This window comes from Squalius cephalus (assembly GCF_949319135.1).
Source record: "Squalius cephalus genome assembly, chromosome: 3".
In the NCBI taxonomy this organism is placed as follows: domain Eukaryota; kingdom Metazoa; phylum Chordata; class Actinopteri; order Cypriniformes; family Leuciscidae; genus Squalius; species Squalius cephalus.
Window position 1 is genome coordinate 57,924,286 of NC_137124.1, and position 16,720 is coordinate 57,941,005.

The following is a 16,720-nucleotide window of genomic DNA, read 5'->3' on the forward strand; positions in this document are numbered from 1 at the left end:
GTAGCAGTAAATGAAGAGATGTCTCATCGATCACAAGTTCAGTATGGCGTACCACAAAGCTCAGTACTATGACTGCTGCTTTTCACTCTGTACATGCTACCATTAGGAGATATCATTAGGAAGCATGGATTTAGTTTTCACTGTTATACTGATGATACTCAGCTCTATATTTCTTCACGCCCTAACGAAACTTTCCCATTCACACAATTAACGGAATGCATAGGTGATATAAAAAATTGGATGACTAGTAATTTTCTACTACTTAACTCTGAAAAAACAGAGAGTCTAATTACTGGACAAAAAACTTCCTCACTTAATAATCTAGAATACTGTCTAACACTTGATGGCTGCTCTGGCAAGTCTTCGTCGTCGGTTAGGAACCTGGGTGTGCTCTTTGATACCAATCTTTCATTTGAAAGTCAAGTGTCTAGTATCTGCAAAACCTCATTTTTTCATCTTAAAAATATATCTAAATTACATCATATGCTCTCATTGACAAATGTGAACAATTAGTCCATGCGTTCATGACATCAAGGCTAGATTATTGTAATGCTATTATGGGTGGTTGCCCTGCATGCTTAATAAACAAATTACAGCTGGTCCAAAACGCAGCAGCTCGAGTTCTTACCAGAACCAGGAAGTTTGACCATAAATTTTTAAATATTGCTGATTACTTACAGAGCACTAAATGGTTTAGCTCCGCAGTACTTGAGCGAGCTGTCATCGCTCTGTCATTTTTTTTGTAATTCTGGGAACAGACACAGTCTCTATATGATGATATATAGGTGAAAGAGGCTCTATGTGAGGGGATTTATCTGACCTTGGTGACTTGAGACATCTAGCAGACGGTCGGTTTAGCCAGTCTGTCTGCTTCCTGACCTGAGCCCCAATTCATGCTTGAGCTCTAAGACAATGTGCCATATTACTAGAGAGAAGAGCAGCACCATCCCAGGAGGGATGAATACCATCTCTTTTCAACAAGTCAGGTCTGCCCCAAAAACCTTTCCAATTGTCTATGAATTCTATTGTGGGTGTTTCACTGAGAGGGGAGAACCTGTTTAATGTTGTAATCAGAACGGAAGAGCTGTGTTTTGTCCCGTGAATACAGCGCCTCACCATCACCCAATTGCCCTGCTGCACGGGCTCTACTTCAGCCAGAACCGAACAATGTACAGAGTTCACTAAGCTAGTCGCATCCAAAGCAGTATCTAAAGCCCTTGCACTCTTACTATCCTCGATTAAAGTTTGGATGCGTGTCTCTAGTTCTGAAATCTTCCCCGTCAGCTTGACTATCTCCCTGCATTTATCACATGTAAATCCTTTGTTGACAGAGAAGGCTATGCTAAACATGTTGCATGAAGTGCAAGTGACAATAAGAGGAGAATTTTGAACGAATCTTTAATATGAATCGGGACTACCGAGTTGTCTCAGAGAGTGATTCGTTCATTTTGTGTTGACTGCGCATGCGCGCAACATCCCAAGATTTGTTAACCTGATTATTCCTTGTGTATTTAGCCCTCTTGTTTCCAGTGTTCAGTGTCAGGTCTTTTTCTTGCATGGATGTTTTGTCTTATGTCTGTATTCTTTTGTTATTACTGTTATTAAATAAACGTTTAGCTTCAATTGAACCGTGTTGTGGGGTATTCCAGAAAGCAGTTTATGCAGCATTTCCGGTTAAGTTTATGGATAAAAAATAGATGGATAACCTTAACTTTCAGTTAACTTTCTAAAAGCTGAGGTAACTCAGGGTGAATGTACAATATATTTGAGTTCATTGTATGGTCTTTCTTAATAAACTGCCAAAAGGGGATAAGAAATTATAATATTTTGCCAGTTTATTACTTTACAATTTTGTCACTCTCCCTCTGTTTTTCAGGTATACACAGTTTCTTAAAGATTTCCTGGAGTCTGCAGAGCAGTATTACTTTGTTGGATTTCGTGTGCATTATTATGTGTTCACTGATCAACCAGAACAGGTTCCTGCAGTGAAACTGGGTGAAGAACATACTTTGACGGTGTTGACAGTCCCTAGTTCTAACAGATGGCAGGATATCAGTTTGAGCAGGATGGCAAGACTAGAGAGACTGATTGAAAGTCGACTTTTCAATGATGCCGACTATATTTTCAGCCTTGATGTGGATTCTAAGTTTTATGGTCGCTGGGGGGTGGAGACTTTGAGTCGTCTGGTTGGTGTCATACAAAATTGGTATTATCGTACGCCTCGTGAACAATTCACATATGAACGCCGACCAGAGTCTCAAGCTTTCATTCCTTCTGGTGAGGGTGATTATTATTATGGCGGGGCTGTGATTGGTGGCTCGGTGAAAGACGTATATCAGCTTGTTAAAACCTGCCGGGAGCAGCTGGACATTGATGCATCTAAATCCATTGAGGCAGCATGGCAGGAGGAGTCTCATTTGAACAAGTACTTCCTTTATAACAAACCCACTAAACTGCTTTCACCCGAGTATCTGTGGGATGACAGAAAATCTAAACCAGAGGAGATCAAAGTCATTCGCTTCTCCCAAGTTATCAAAAACTATAATGAAATTCGCCCAAACCCTTAGCAGCTGTTAACTGAAAACCAGCCAAATATTTTTCCATCAGCTGCACAACATGTATGCTGCCTGATGGATGAAATATATATTATCTGACTTATTTTTTTGCTTCACTAAAGTGCAAAGAGCAGCTTCCCAGCTAACAAAAAATATGTTCTTAGAATGTTTTGCTAACATTCCAATTAGGTTATGAAAACGTTATTTCTGAATGTTTTTTAAACGTTGAAAACGTCCAGTTTTTTTTTATGTATTAAGAACGTTTTTTCTTGGTTAATGTGAACGTTAAAAGAACATTCAATTCAGTCATTTTTTAAAATGTAATGAAAACGTTATTTCTGTAAGTTTTCTGAACGTGCAAACTGTTTTCTGAATGTGTTTTTTTTTTTTTTTTTTTTTTTTACGTATTAAGAACGTTTTTGGAGTACCTGGAGTGCTACCCACTGAGTCACTGTGCTGCCCTGTTTCTACTTGTGTTTATATGAATTCAAGTGATAAAAATGTTAAAATGATCAAATGTAAGCAATTAATTTCTTACAGCCACAGGTCTGGATTTCAAAGTAACAGTATTTTTAAGTACCAAAAACTGTGTTTACACATTTGTCCAGAGGGTTTACAGTTTCTAAGTGCATAAAATATTTGAATAAATACATATTTGAAGTTTCTAAGTGCATTAAATATCGCTCATGCATCACATTATGTAAACGGAATTTATGACAAGTGCAGATGCTGATATCATGACAGTCTATCCATAAACACAGACCTCTACTTTCCAGAACGTGGATGTTTTGAATGTTTAAAAAATATTTAGAAATAATGTTTTCATAACAATTTTAGTGATAGAATGGAATGTATTTTAAGTATGAAAACATTATAAGACTTTTCAAAACCATTATTTTAGGAACATTTTTTACTAACATTTACATAACTTTTACATAACATTAGTGATTCGCTGTTTCCTGGGTTACTAATCTCAAATGCTCGTTAAAACACAATCAGCATGTGCATAGGTGAAGGGGAAGGCAAAGAAAGGCACTTTGGATCTAAAAAAAAAAAAAAAAAAAAACTGGTGAAAGATTTGCATGGTAGGCTATATGAAAAAAAAAAATTAAAACCTTATCTAACATTGGGAGTGATGTAATTCTTATTCCCAAATTACAAATATTTGTACTTTGCAAGAGATTTTTTCTCTTTTTTTATCCCTATGGGTTTGGGTTTCATCATACGTCAGTTTGGTTATATGTGTTCTGTCTCTGATGTATGTGGAAAGAATGTCACTGTGATCCATTAAAGAGTATAAAGTTCACTCAAAAATGTAAATTCTGTCATTATTTTCTTCACTCTTATGTTGTTCCAAACCAAAGTCCCCGTGAAGCAGTGACCGTGAGAGGAAAGTGTCTTCACGTTCTGTTTGCTGAGGAAAACTATAGTGTGATGAGGGGTGAACGCAGCAAAAACTTTACAGTGCGGAAAACTTAGGAATGCAAATAATAAGCCTCGGTCTGAAGGAAATGCAAAGTCACGCGTGTAAAGTAGTGAGCGCCGCTGTAACAGTACAGAGACGGATACAATCGCAAGTAAAAGAATGTTTATTTAAAGGTCAGAATACACAGGTCGGGAACAACACTCAGATGAAGGAATGACGCAGGGACTTCAATGGGCAACCCGGTGATGGTGTGCGGTGAACGGCGTGCTCAGGAACCAGGAACAATAAACAATCCAGACGCGTGAACACACAACGAAGCAAATCCACGAAGACAGGAATCCACACGAGGAGATGAGAGCCACACACGGGAATAGGACACGACACCGGGGAAGCCACAACGATCTGACAACATGAGATGGGAATTACTGCACATATAAAGGGAATGGGGATTGAATACAGCTGGCAACAATAATCACCACAATGAGTAACCACACCCACACACACAACACACACACACACACACACATCAGTAATGAGACAGCCGATTCATGAACCGTGACAGCCGCTCAAGCAAACCTTTCAGCTGATGCCATTCTGGATAACGAAAGAATAGGATGCAAGAGAAAAAAGTTTAACACTTTACCAATAAAAACAAAAGAAATCTATAGTAATTTTTGCTAATTAAAATAAGCCCTACATTTTTACATAGGACTATATTTATATTTATTATATTTATTATTTATTATATTTTATTGTATTTTTACAGCTTAAAATGTGCCGGTGCTGCGTACCGGTGCGTTCTGGCCCACTTCGAGCACTCGCCAAAACAAGAACATACTGACTATAACAACTGTAACAACAACTAAAAAAGAAAAATGAAATCTGACCCCACTTTTAATGGTGAAATAAACAAAAATATCTAAATAATATTATACTGTATCATTCAGTCATGTCATTTCAAACCTGTATAACTTCCATCTGTGGAACACAAAAGAGGATAGCCTATTTGTTATAAAACCTGTTTTAAATTTTTTTTTTTTTTTTTTTTTGTTGTTTGTTTTTTGGATGAACCATCCCTTTAACCATAACTCAAATCCTCAGAGTACAAATCTCACCAGACAAATGTCTTCAATGATTCAAATCATCATGAACATGTAAATATAGGCTATATTGTTCTAAAAGAAACAACTTAATGTGTTGCTCAACAAGCACCTCTAATGTGTAGCTAAGTAATCTCAAAGTGATATTTTAACAACAGACTTTAGTAGATACTGCAATTAATGACACTAGATGTAATACTGACAGACTATCTTTCGGACAGCATTTCCACACTTTTTCCATATTCTTTTCTGTAGTTGACAGAATGAAAAGGGGTTCCATCTGAGGGCAAGTTGCTAACACAGCCACTATGTTAAGACTGTGTCTTAAAGTTGTGATGAAATGGAAGTAGCCACATATCTTTATCTGTACATTAAATGTATTTGTATTTCTTTTTCTCTATTTTTTCTCTATATTGTGACGTACATGCAAGCGTAATGGATTATCGAAAAAGAAACAGGGACTTGGTTTTATGCATCAGTTGTTGATTGATTTTGAGCTATCACACTACTCCCAAAAGTGGAGGCAGATGAATGCTAGCTTGCAGGGGATGGTTTAAGATGAATGGCTGATTGGAGAAGTCCTGCATAAGTCACCATGAGAGAAGTTTTTATTATTATTATTACCAGAGTTATTATTTAGTTTTTTTTTTTTTTTTTTAATTAAACAGATGAATTGTTCACAATAAGATCTATGACGTGCATTTAGAAAATAGATAGGGTGAATATTTATTTCATGCCAACTTTATAATCTGACCAACTAGCAGTTAGCCAATGGGTAATGTCTTACTTTTTAGATTCAAATAAAAGACTAATCTACATTTTTATGTAACTGACTTTTAAAGTTATGATCTTTTTTAAAGAAAATAAAAATACTTTAAAAACTTTTTACAATCGGCCTTGATTGCTTGCAGTGATTCCTGTGCAACTCCAAAATGAATGTCAGAATGGGAAAGAAAGGTGATTTAAGCAATTTTGAGCGTGGCATGGTTCTTGGTGCCAGACGGGCAGGTCTGAGTATTTCACAATCTGCTCAGTTACTGGGATTTTCACGCACAACCATTTCTAGGGTTTACAAAGAATGGTGTGAAAAGGGAAAAACATCCAGTATGCGGCAGTCCTGTGGGCGAAAATGCCTTGTTGATGCTAGAGGTCAGAGGAGAATGGGCCGACTGATTCAAGCTGATAGAAGAGCAACTTTGACTGAAATAACCACTCGTTACAACCGAGGTATGCAGCAAAGCATTTGTGAAGCCACAACACGCACAACCTTGAGGCGGATGGGCTACAACAGCAGAAGACCCCACCGGGTACCACTCATCTCCACTACAAATAGGAAAAAGAGGCTACAATTTGCACGAGCTCACCAAAATTCGACAGTTGAAGACTGGAAAAATGTTGCCTGGTCTGATGAGTCCGAGACATTCAGATGGTAGAGTCAGAATTTGGCGTAAACAGAATGAGAACATGGATCCATCATGCCTTGTTACCACTGTGCAGGCTGGTGGTGGTGGTGTAATGGTGTGGGGGATGTTTTCTTGGCACACTTTAGGCCCCTTAGTGCCAATTGGGCAACGTTTAAATGCCACGGCCTACCTGAGCATTGTTTCTGATCATGTCCATCCCTTTATGACCACCATGTACCCATCCTCTGATGGCTACTTCCAGCAGGATAATGCACCATGTCACAAAGCTCGAATCATTTCAAATTGGTTTCTTGAACATGACAATGAGTTCACTGTACTAAAATGGCCCCCACAGTCACCAGATCTCAACCCAATAGAGCATCTTTGGGATGTGGTGGAACGGGAGCTTCGTGCCCTGGATGTGCATCCCACAAATCTCCATCAACTGCAAGATGCTATCCTATCAATATGGGCCAACATTTCTAAAGAATGCTTTCAGCACCTTGTTGAATCAATGCCACGTAGAATTAAGGAAGTTCTGAAGGCGAAAGGGGGTCAAACACAGTATTAGTATGGTGTTCCTAATAATCCTTTAGGTGAGTGTATATATATATATATATATATATATATATATATATATATATATATATATATACACGCATGCATGTATATATTTAAGAAAATGTTGTTATTTATACTATATAAAATACTTATATTTAAATATAATATAAATGATGTATAAATATATATATACAATATATACATGCAAATGTTTCTTAAATGCAAAATGCATTTGTGTGTATTTATATATACAAAATAATTATACACAGTACACACACATATATTATGTAGCCCTCTGATTTGATGATTCTGAAAGTGAAAATGTTGCACAGTATATGACTGAAAGGAATTATATTGTTTTGTTACCCATAGTTTTATAGTTTTATATAAAATAATTATATTATTTTGTCACTTATAGTTCCAAACACACACCTAAGGGAGGTTATTGCTGCTCTCCCTGATCATATCCATGCGAGGCCTCATGGATGCGCAGGGAGTTCTTGCCCAGAACAGAACCATACTGCCAATCCTAACTATATGCTAACTGTCAATCGTATTTGACGAGAGTGGTCCTGACTGAAATAAACCTTCTCTTCTTCTTTGTCCTTCAGAGTGTGCCTTTCCTGAACTTTATTGGAAATTTTATATTGGGTCATCAATTATGTTAAAACAGCATTCCCTTGTTGTTATGTTTCAAAAACCTGATTTAATTAGGTTACAACAACAAAATTCTGAATTTATAAATCAGGTAGAAATACCTCCTTAAAGCAACAACTGCACATGTTCACTTTTTACAGTGTGTGTGGAATGGTGTGTGTGAAGGCGGGTTTGAAACTACATAGGTGACAGAATAATGACAATGACTTTAGGGTGAACTATTCCTTTCAGTCATACTGAAGAATATAGGCCTACTGAAGAACAGGTGACAGATCTTAATTTTCATATAAAGCATGATCTCTCTTTGTGAGTTTGTATTTTTTATAAGCAACTTTGTATTTTTCAGTACAAACACTTGTGTGTGTGCATGTGTTATAACCTTTTGCATATCTATGTCAAGTTATTGAATGTCAAAATAAATTAAGCTCAAAAAGCTGAATTTATTTTCATCATGTCTTGTTAAATAGTTTATATATACTTGGTTTCATTTACTGTTTTGGAAATTGTCTTTGTGCTGTTCTATGAACAATCTGCATTCCTTCTATATACAAGTTGTAGTAAAGTGACCCCTTCTGTTCAAAGTTGGATATTGCATGTAATATTGTTTTAGTCCTTATATGATGACATCACAAATGTGAGCCTAGTTGCAGCAGCAGCAGGTATGGCAAGCCGTTTTGACTTTTATTAATTTCCAGGATATGAATTCTTGATATCAACAATTAAATTTTCACTAGTTGAAATGATATTTCTTGATATCGGGAATTACATTTCCACTAGTAACAATGGCAATGTATTGTCAATTGTATTGTCACTAGTGAAATGTCACCATAGGCTGCCATTCAAATTCAGTTGTTGATATCAAGAGCTGATTTCTTACTCATTGAAATTCCAATTTCACATATCATAAATACAATTCTTACTTTTTATTTTTTTATATGAATAATTACATTTACTTTTACTAGTGCAAATGTCTATTCTTGATATCAGCAATTAAATTGCTGCTAATCTTTTCTTCTTTTTTTTCACTAGTGAAAATTTTAATTTTTGATATCATGAATGTGATTGTTACTAGTAAGAAAGCAATTTTAGATATCTGAAATTATATTGATATCAGAAATACATTTTCAGATATCAAAAATGAACATTTTTACTAGTAGCAATTGAATTGTTGATATCAAGAATAGACATTTCAGTTAGTGACAATTTAATTATTGATATCAGGAATTCACATTTTTACTAGTAACCATGTTATTATTGATTTCAAAAATAAAGGTTTTTACTAGTGAGATTTGTATTTCTGATATGTGTAAGAACAATGGGTCGTACATTAGTATTAATATTAGCTCAAATGATCTATAGGGAATTTTAATAATTAATCATGAATATGATTAATATTTTGTATGTTACAGTTACATTAATTTATCGCAGCTGAACTAGATTGATATATGAACGATTACCATAACGGGTTATGGTTCGTCATTAATACATCAATTGTTCTTATTTCAGCTCGAAGTTATGGGATAACTTTAATGGAATTAATTTAGTTATCAAACAATCTGTTTGTCCAGCGAACAGATTGTACGTAAGATTAAATTAACTCTCAAGGAAAATTATCCTTCTTACAAACACGAGAAAGAGTATCTTTTCCAGGCCTTGAAAAGACACTCTCGGTGTCTGTAGACTAAAATTAGGTTACTTAAATCGTAGCCTACCAAGGTAAAGCATATAGCTAAGATCGAACATTTCAGGGACTAAGTAACATGGGCAATTAAAACAGAGTCAGTCAAGGACATATGGAATTTAATAATTAGACTAATACTACATCGAAACTACGAGTATACACAGAGTAAATACATATTTACAACAGAAACATACGGATGAAAACATTACAAGACCAAACGGATAACAGATGAGAGAGGGAGAGGATGAAAGGGAGAAAGTGAAACTAAAGTTCAGGATGAGAGAGATCACCGAGATGCTCTCTCTCATCGCAAAAACACAGGTAACCTTTTGAGAGACAGCAAGGAATCAAATCACATTAAAAGTTCAATAAACTTATCTTGCAAAATGGTTCTCTTTGTTGCTGAAGAACGCAGAGTTCATGCGTGTGTCCTAAGACCATCGTGCGTGTGTTTCTTTAAGAAAGCCGGGCTCGCGCTCTTGTGTCTTCTGGTGAGCGCGGTAGCGGGGTTTTCGAAAGAGTCTTTCTCTCTGAGTTGAAGTTGTCTGCTGCGTTTGCTTCATGGAGTTCGAAGACGAAAATAAATAAAAGACTTAAAGAAAATTGAAAACGCTCCCAAAGGGAGCCATAAGGTCTTCTCGCTGATGAGGCGGGTTCGTGAAAGTGCAGGAACAAAAACAAGACGAAAGGAAATACAGAACAGAACTGAACGGAACGCGGAGTGTAACCGCTTTTCTAGGGCACAGGAATTTCACTCCTCCCTGGGGCTTGAGCCAATTGGAATGCGAAATTCCAGGCGGGAGAAAAGTTCTTTGTCTCACTATGAGTTTGATTTGCATGTTTTATGGCAGTCTTAGGATCATGCCATTTCTACGTTAAACAATTATAACTGCAGTAAAATGCATTTTATCATAATTTGGTATCCATATCTTTCCTACGGGTATATGGAGGTTTAATTCAAGACCAAATTTGGTATGTTTAAAAGCTACGGCCTAGAAGTACCTTCTTACTCTGTAAGATAAGTATTAAAAGTTCGATTAACAAACTGGGAATAAGACTAACCTAAAATGTGATGTGCATTTACAAGTGGGAATGAAAATTAGACTTTTTAAAAGATCCACATGGCATATCTATGATTGCAACGGTGCACATCTGAAACATTATTCCTTTAAGGTTTACAAGAATACAACAACCCATCACAGAGAAGAACAATCGTGGAAAAGAGAAATTACATTCAGGTTTACATATTTCTTCAATGGTTATACATATAGAAAATGTAGGATTTAAGTAGGGTTAAAGATTAACACTGCTCCACTCCTAAAATCTTTGTTGCTGGACATTCCTTTAGGCAATAAAACAGCAAAGTGGGGGGAAGGCAATTGCCAGAGAATATTGTTGAACATTCTCTTACTAAAACACTATTGATTAAAGAATACATTTCAAAACCACACCTCTATTATAAAGCCAAACTAAATCACACATGCCTAATGTAATTGTACATAAATTAAAGTATATTCTATCCTAATTTAAACACAAAGGGATGTTTGTGTGTGTTTGTGTGTGTGTAGAAAGTTTCAAGTTTCGTTATCTCTCTGTGGTCCAGAGAGGGGAAAGGGGGGGTTCGGAATGTCTCTGAGGTGAAATTAGTGTCGTAAAAGTCAATTGGCCGACTAGCTGGAGCCAAAGCAACTGATTTACCTTCGGGGGTTCAGAGTGGGACAGCAAGAAGGAATGTGCGTTTATGTTCTGATTCAATGAGCCATGATTCATAGCCAATGTGGCTACATTCCCCCTTTTCGTCCGGTGAAGTCCGTGTGGACATCGTCGGACGACAATCATCACAATGGTCACATGGCAGGTGAATCATGACAGTCATGTAGCAGGTGGATCATGACGGTAGGAAGGCAGGTGGTGCTTGGAGCTGAGGATTCAGCTCGATGAGGTTCGGCGTGGTCTCTGACTTGACACCGGGGATTCCGTCTGAAACCTTTGGACACAGCTTTCGTGCGCTTGGCTGTATCGCATCTCGTTGAGTCTTCTGTACAGGATGGAAACCAACCTAGTGTTAGGGTGTGGCTGATTACCTGCAAAGGTGCACAGCCCAATGTCGGCGGCGTTCCAGCCTTGGATCGCAGATGAAGTGTTCAGAACGGGCCGTCGAGCCGGTGCTCGGAGGGCTTTGTTGGCAGGAGCAATGTCCATGAGTTGGGACCCCCTTTTCTCACTACGGAGTTCCAGTCCTGGATTCAAGGTGACGTTGAAGTTTTTGGAGGATGGTAGTTTCAGTGCTGTCTGGTACTCTTTGCTGGGAAGCTGGTACCATGTCAGGCCATCAAGGTGTAGGATGACACCTTTCAGTACTTGAAATCCCATTTTCTGGTTGAGCATGTTGACACGGCTGGTTGTGTCATGCTGGTCGTGAGTGACAGTGGCGGTGTGCACAGGTGCGTTAGCACGCCACCTTTCACCTGCTATCTCTGCTTGTGTGTGGGTGACTTTGCTGACCAGGGGGTGCAACCCGCAGATTTCTTCAGCGTTGTCTCTGAGTAAGGGTTTGCTAAGGCAGAGATAACAAATGTCTTTGGTCATAGTACACAGGTGTAGGTTTGGAGCTGAGTACCGTTGTGTGTCGCCATCGTGGTAGGCCACCACGTCTGGAGGGCTTATCTTGAGGTGGGTGTTGTTTTCCCAAAACCTGACCTTGCAAATGTCTGTAAGTCTGTAGACTTGGCTTGACTCGATGATAGGCGGATTTAGGAGAAGGCCCACTTCTCTCTGCTCGGGATCGACGCAGAGTGAGATGGTGCTACCCAGAGAGTAGGCCAGGTGTTTTTGTAGAAAGTCAGCTGGCGTGTTGATGGCGGAAACCAGCACAGTTAGCATCAGGCTTAGTATCAGGTATGGTGGGATTACACCTGTGGCTATGCTGTCATTGGAGGAGCTAACCTCCCACAGCATGTCTGTCGTTGGCACTGTAACCAGCTGAGTCTGGACAAAGTCACTCTGTAAGACAGTAAACTGCGGCTTCATGGAGTTTGCGGTCTGGTTCGCTGCATTTACACTGGCCACACCAATGTTAAACAGAGTTCTGGCAGCAGCTCCGGTTCTGAGCAATGCTCCCAGGAACTGGCTGGAGTGGTGGTTGGTGCTTAGGAGTCCCGATTGTGCGACAGTCACTTTCTCCAGTTGGTTGAGCATGTGTTCGACCTTGGCCTCGGCTTGAGAGAGGGAGTCCTCTGTCCGTCGGACACTTGTCCAGATGTATTGGGCTACGGAGCTGGGGTAGTGTGCTCTGTAGACCGGGCGGGGCTGAATGAGTCGAACATGCACTTGCTGGGTGTAGGTCCTGCCGTCAGTGATCTGGGGTCTCGGTCGTTCTCTCGGTGGCAGCTGTCCTCTGGTTGGCAGACAGTACAGCATGGCGAACCACAGCAGCAACCTGGCACAGACAACAGGGAGAGAGAGAGAGAAAGGGGAGGAAGAAGCCAGCAAGGGTTGTCTTTGATTGGACAGGGCAGTCTTTTTACTTTGTGGGCGGCGACTGGGTTTAGTTCGCCTTGGCCCATGTTTTGCCATATCTTGCTGTCGGCTTGTCGCTTGCTTCAGTGTCTCGTCAGTGTCTCTGGTGTTGCGTTGTGCAGCACATGATGCGTTATAGATGAACATTAGCAGTTTATCCCCCTTTGTGCGTCGTGGCAGTACAAGCCTTGGCATTGTGATGTCAATCGGTGCACAACTCATAATGTTGTTCTGTACGCGCAGCATGTGCGTTGTGTTATGCAGTGGTCTGAGGCACTGGTTGTCAGTGAGGTCAGACGGCATGCGAGGGTGGTTGTAGGGTTTTGAGAGGTGGGCATTTAAAGTCTTTATGTGGATGTCAGAAGCCCGCATGTCAGTTATGGTTGTCTTTGCAAACAGCGGAGCCAGCGTAAGCGGCTCTGAGGTAGGCAGTTGAGCATGTAAAGTTCTTATGCTGTGTGTAAGCTTTTCAACCTCTAGGGTGGGTGGGTGGGTTGAAAGTGACCACAGCTTGTTGTTTAATGCACCAGGCTTGGCACTGGCTTGAATGAGGTCATGTCGCTGCAGGTCAGTCATGACATTGAGGCAGCAAGTGTCAAAGTCTTTGGTGGGCTGTAAGGTGCAGGGTAGCGGATTCGAACCTTCAGTTGGTGCTGAGTCTGTGTCTTGCTGGCTGGCTGTGGGAGTTCCCATGAACTCTGTGACCTTTGTGACCTGACCGTCTGGCTGTGACTGGAGGGGGCAAAGTTCTCGTACTTGAGCCCAGACTTTGAGCTGTTTCAAGTCCAGTAACGGTTCAAAACGATCTAGAAGGTCTCTGCCGATGAGGAACGGAAAAGTGTCCATTTTTGAGATGAACACGGGATGGACTAGACTCAAAGGACCAATCGTCAGGTGAATGTGGGCTACCTGTTCGAGCCGGATGTCATGTTGACTGTATGACTGTACGTTCAGTTCACAAGTTTGAGGTGTAAGAGTTCGGTCTTGTCTCTTAGCTTTAAATTGGAGTCTTTGGAACAGTTGATTTGAGATCACCGTAATGTCCGATCCTGTGTCTATCAGGGCTTCCATGCTCACTTCCTCTTCCAACGTGATGTTCAGGTAGAGTTTTTGGGCCACCCCCTTTTTGATTAGGTTGCCCAGGAATGTTGGCATGGCAGGTGTGACGGTCGTTGGGTGGTTAGGACCGGTCTCGTGTAGCTTGCTGTGGAGGCAGTTAGACAGAACAGCGTTTTCTGGTACCTTGGTATTTTGGTACCTGGTGTGAGGAGGTGTGCTGTTTCGTTCATGGTGTGCAGCTGTCAGCTGTGAAGCTTGTGTGATGCTGTCACGTTGTGATGTGACAGTTAGCTCTGTGGTCTGTGGATGATGAGCAGTGTTCGAGGTGCTTGGCTCAGTCAGATGGCGGACAGACGGTTTGGTTTCAGTTCTTATGCTTAGGCATAAGATGTCTGGCTCGTCCTTCTTGTCTTTCTTGCAACGTTTCTGGTGAAGAAGCTCTTTCAGCACCTTTAGGATCTCTGCTGTCTCAGACGTGGATGCACTGTGGTTATCTGATGTGAGCTCAGGCTTGAGCTTACCAGTGTCGTGTCGAGAGTGGTTCCACTCTCTGTCGGGGCTTGTTGTCCTGGGCGGTGGAGATCGGCTCTTCTTGGGTCGCCGGCCGGTTTCCCGGAATCTTTTAGAGCGCTCGCTCTGGTGCTTTGGACGAGCACCACTGCGATTGTGTTGCCCTCTGCTGGTTTGGAACGGTCGTGACTCTCTGTAAAAATGTCTGTGACTGTGGTGTTGTGGGACATCCTCTAAAGTCAGTTTTGAACAGTGTTCAGAGACAGAATAGATTGTGGGGTTTTTCACAGTCTTTTCAGAAATAGTCTTTTGCTTGGTGTAAGCTTTATGGGCTAAGTCACGCAGCTGTTGGGTAGACATGGTCCGTGCATCGGCCAAAACCCCAATATGATGGGATAAGGTTGGATGGAGATTCCGCAGGAAAAGAGTTCTAAATGTAACATCCTGTTCCATCCCTGGCTCATTCTGTGCTCCGAAGAAGGCTTGTCGGAGTCGGTTGTAGTAGATCTGGGGGTGTTCACGCCGACCTTGTTTGAGGTCTACAGCAGCGATGAAACCTTGATCGGAGTCTGGATCAGAGAATTCACTGATCAAAGCTTGCCGTAATTGTTGGAAGTCCATTTTAACAGCCTGTGGCTGACGGTCTAGAAAACTACGAACATCACTACTAGCCGTTATTCTTAACAAATACAATTTGTCCCAAGCCGTCATGTTGGTGACAGTTTGCACGTGAAAGTCAATGTCTCTTAAATAAGCATGAATGTCATAATGTCCTGCAGAATCTGGATCAAACATAGGAATGTTTCGAGCTAGCTTGTCAAGTTCTCGGGGGGTCGTGCCGTGGTTAGTGGCATGGGTTTTCTGAAAGGGTCCTCCCCCTTTCGCTGTTGACAGATGGTCTTGGAAGCTGGCTGGTGATGTCTTGAGCGGTGGGCTTACATCTCCCTTTTCAGCTCTGGGTTCTTGGCTGAAAGGTGCGGACCAGCTGGTCAGGGGAAACTCTGTGATGTGCGTTTCTCCGTTCCAGCCACTCTGCAGTCTGTAAGAAGGTTTCAGTTCTGCATGAACAGTGTCAAGTTCATCTTGGAGCTCGTCTCTCTGCAGAGTAAGCTCGCTGATTTTAGCTCGGGCCGTTTGCAAATGTTTTTCGCAGGCCCTGGCTTTTGCTTCTGCTTCTTTTAGTTCAGTCTCGGCTCTCTCTAGGAGAGCGTCACTTTGTTGGAGTTTTTCGTCGAGTTCTTTTCTGGTTTCTCTCTCCAACTGTTCTCTTTGGTCGGTGTCGAGGCGCAGATCTTGCAGGGCATTTCGAAGTCTTTCTACTTCTTTCTGTAGTTCTGGATCTGTGGCGTCCTCTTTCTCGCGCTGGTTCTGGGTCTCGAGGAGGAGCTGATCTAGACGACTCTGGGTCCGGGCCTGGTCCTTCCAGGCCTCATCCGCTTGAAGCTTTAGCGTTGCGGCTTGCTGCTCCAGGTCGATGTTGCTCCGTTCGCTGAGCTGTGCCTGGGCGACGAGGAGGTGAGCTAGGGTCCCGGTGATCCTGGCGAGTTCTTTGTGGGTGTAACTCTGGCTAGGATCCTGTGCAATCAGCTGGTCCAGCTCAGTGTCCAGCTGCGTTTGGTTCAGATGCTGCAGGTCACTGGCTTCCTTGGGCAGGAAGGTGCTCGTTGTTGCTTCCAGCCCTGTCGCTAAGTGCTCCCGACGGACCGCGGGACTGGATGCACGGGACATATTGGCTTCACTGTAGGCGAGAGAAGCACAGCACACACACAAAGAGACCAATGCAAGTTTGTTCTAAGGTTAAAGAGCTATACTCATACGGGCTATGCCGTTTATGAGAATTTTGGGCTAACTGATGCACAGTTAGACAGTTAGCGGAGCCAATTGACTTGGGTCGAAGGACCCGAACTAGAGATTTTGGCAGGCAGTAGCCTGGCGGGTCACGTGTTGTGACGCCGGCTCTGGTTGTCGCTCTACTTATTCAGTTTTCTTTGGTGGCTCTCACAGGTTACTTGTCTCTGGGTGAAAATGAAAGAAACAAATCACAACCGAACAAAGGATAGAAAAGACTGAGGTAAAACAAAACACTAGTGATGACTAGGTCTGAAATTAAATACACAGAATAGTAACACAGTACGTGTTCAAGAGGATAAAGAGACCTAAGCTATTACCACTGTTAGGGTTTAGGATAGGGCCAACAGGTGAGTGGGGCTATCGGGGCAGGAAGCCTAGGAAGAGGGTGTGGCTTGGAG

At 41.2% G+C, this 16,720-nt stretch overlaps 2 protein-coding genes across 2 annotated transcripts in view; both read left to right on the forward strand.

Moving 5' to 3' along the window:
• LOC307156279 (globoside alpha-1,3-N-acetylgalactosaminyltransferase 1-like) overlaps nucleotides 1-16,720 on the forward strand; it is a gene marked incomplete at its 5' end in the record, with an annotated part of 193,266 nt that overhangs the window by 35,684 nt on the left and 140,862 nt on the right. The gene's annotated exons all lie outside the window — the stretch shown is intronic.
• On the forward strand, nucleotides 44-3,858 carry LOC307156280 (globoside alpha-1,3-N-acetylgalactosaminyltransferase 1-like; the record flags this gene model as incomplete). Its single annotated transcript, XM_079867574.1, has 2 exons — nucleotides 44-63; nucleotides 1,877-3,858. The coding sequence occupies 2 exons, from the start codon at nucleotides 44-46 to the stop codon at nucleotides 2,565-2,567; spliced, it is 711 nt and encodes a 236-aa protein (XP_079723700.1). The 3' UTR covers nucleotides 2,568-3,858.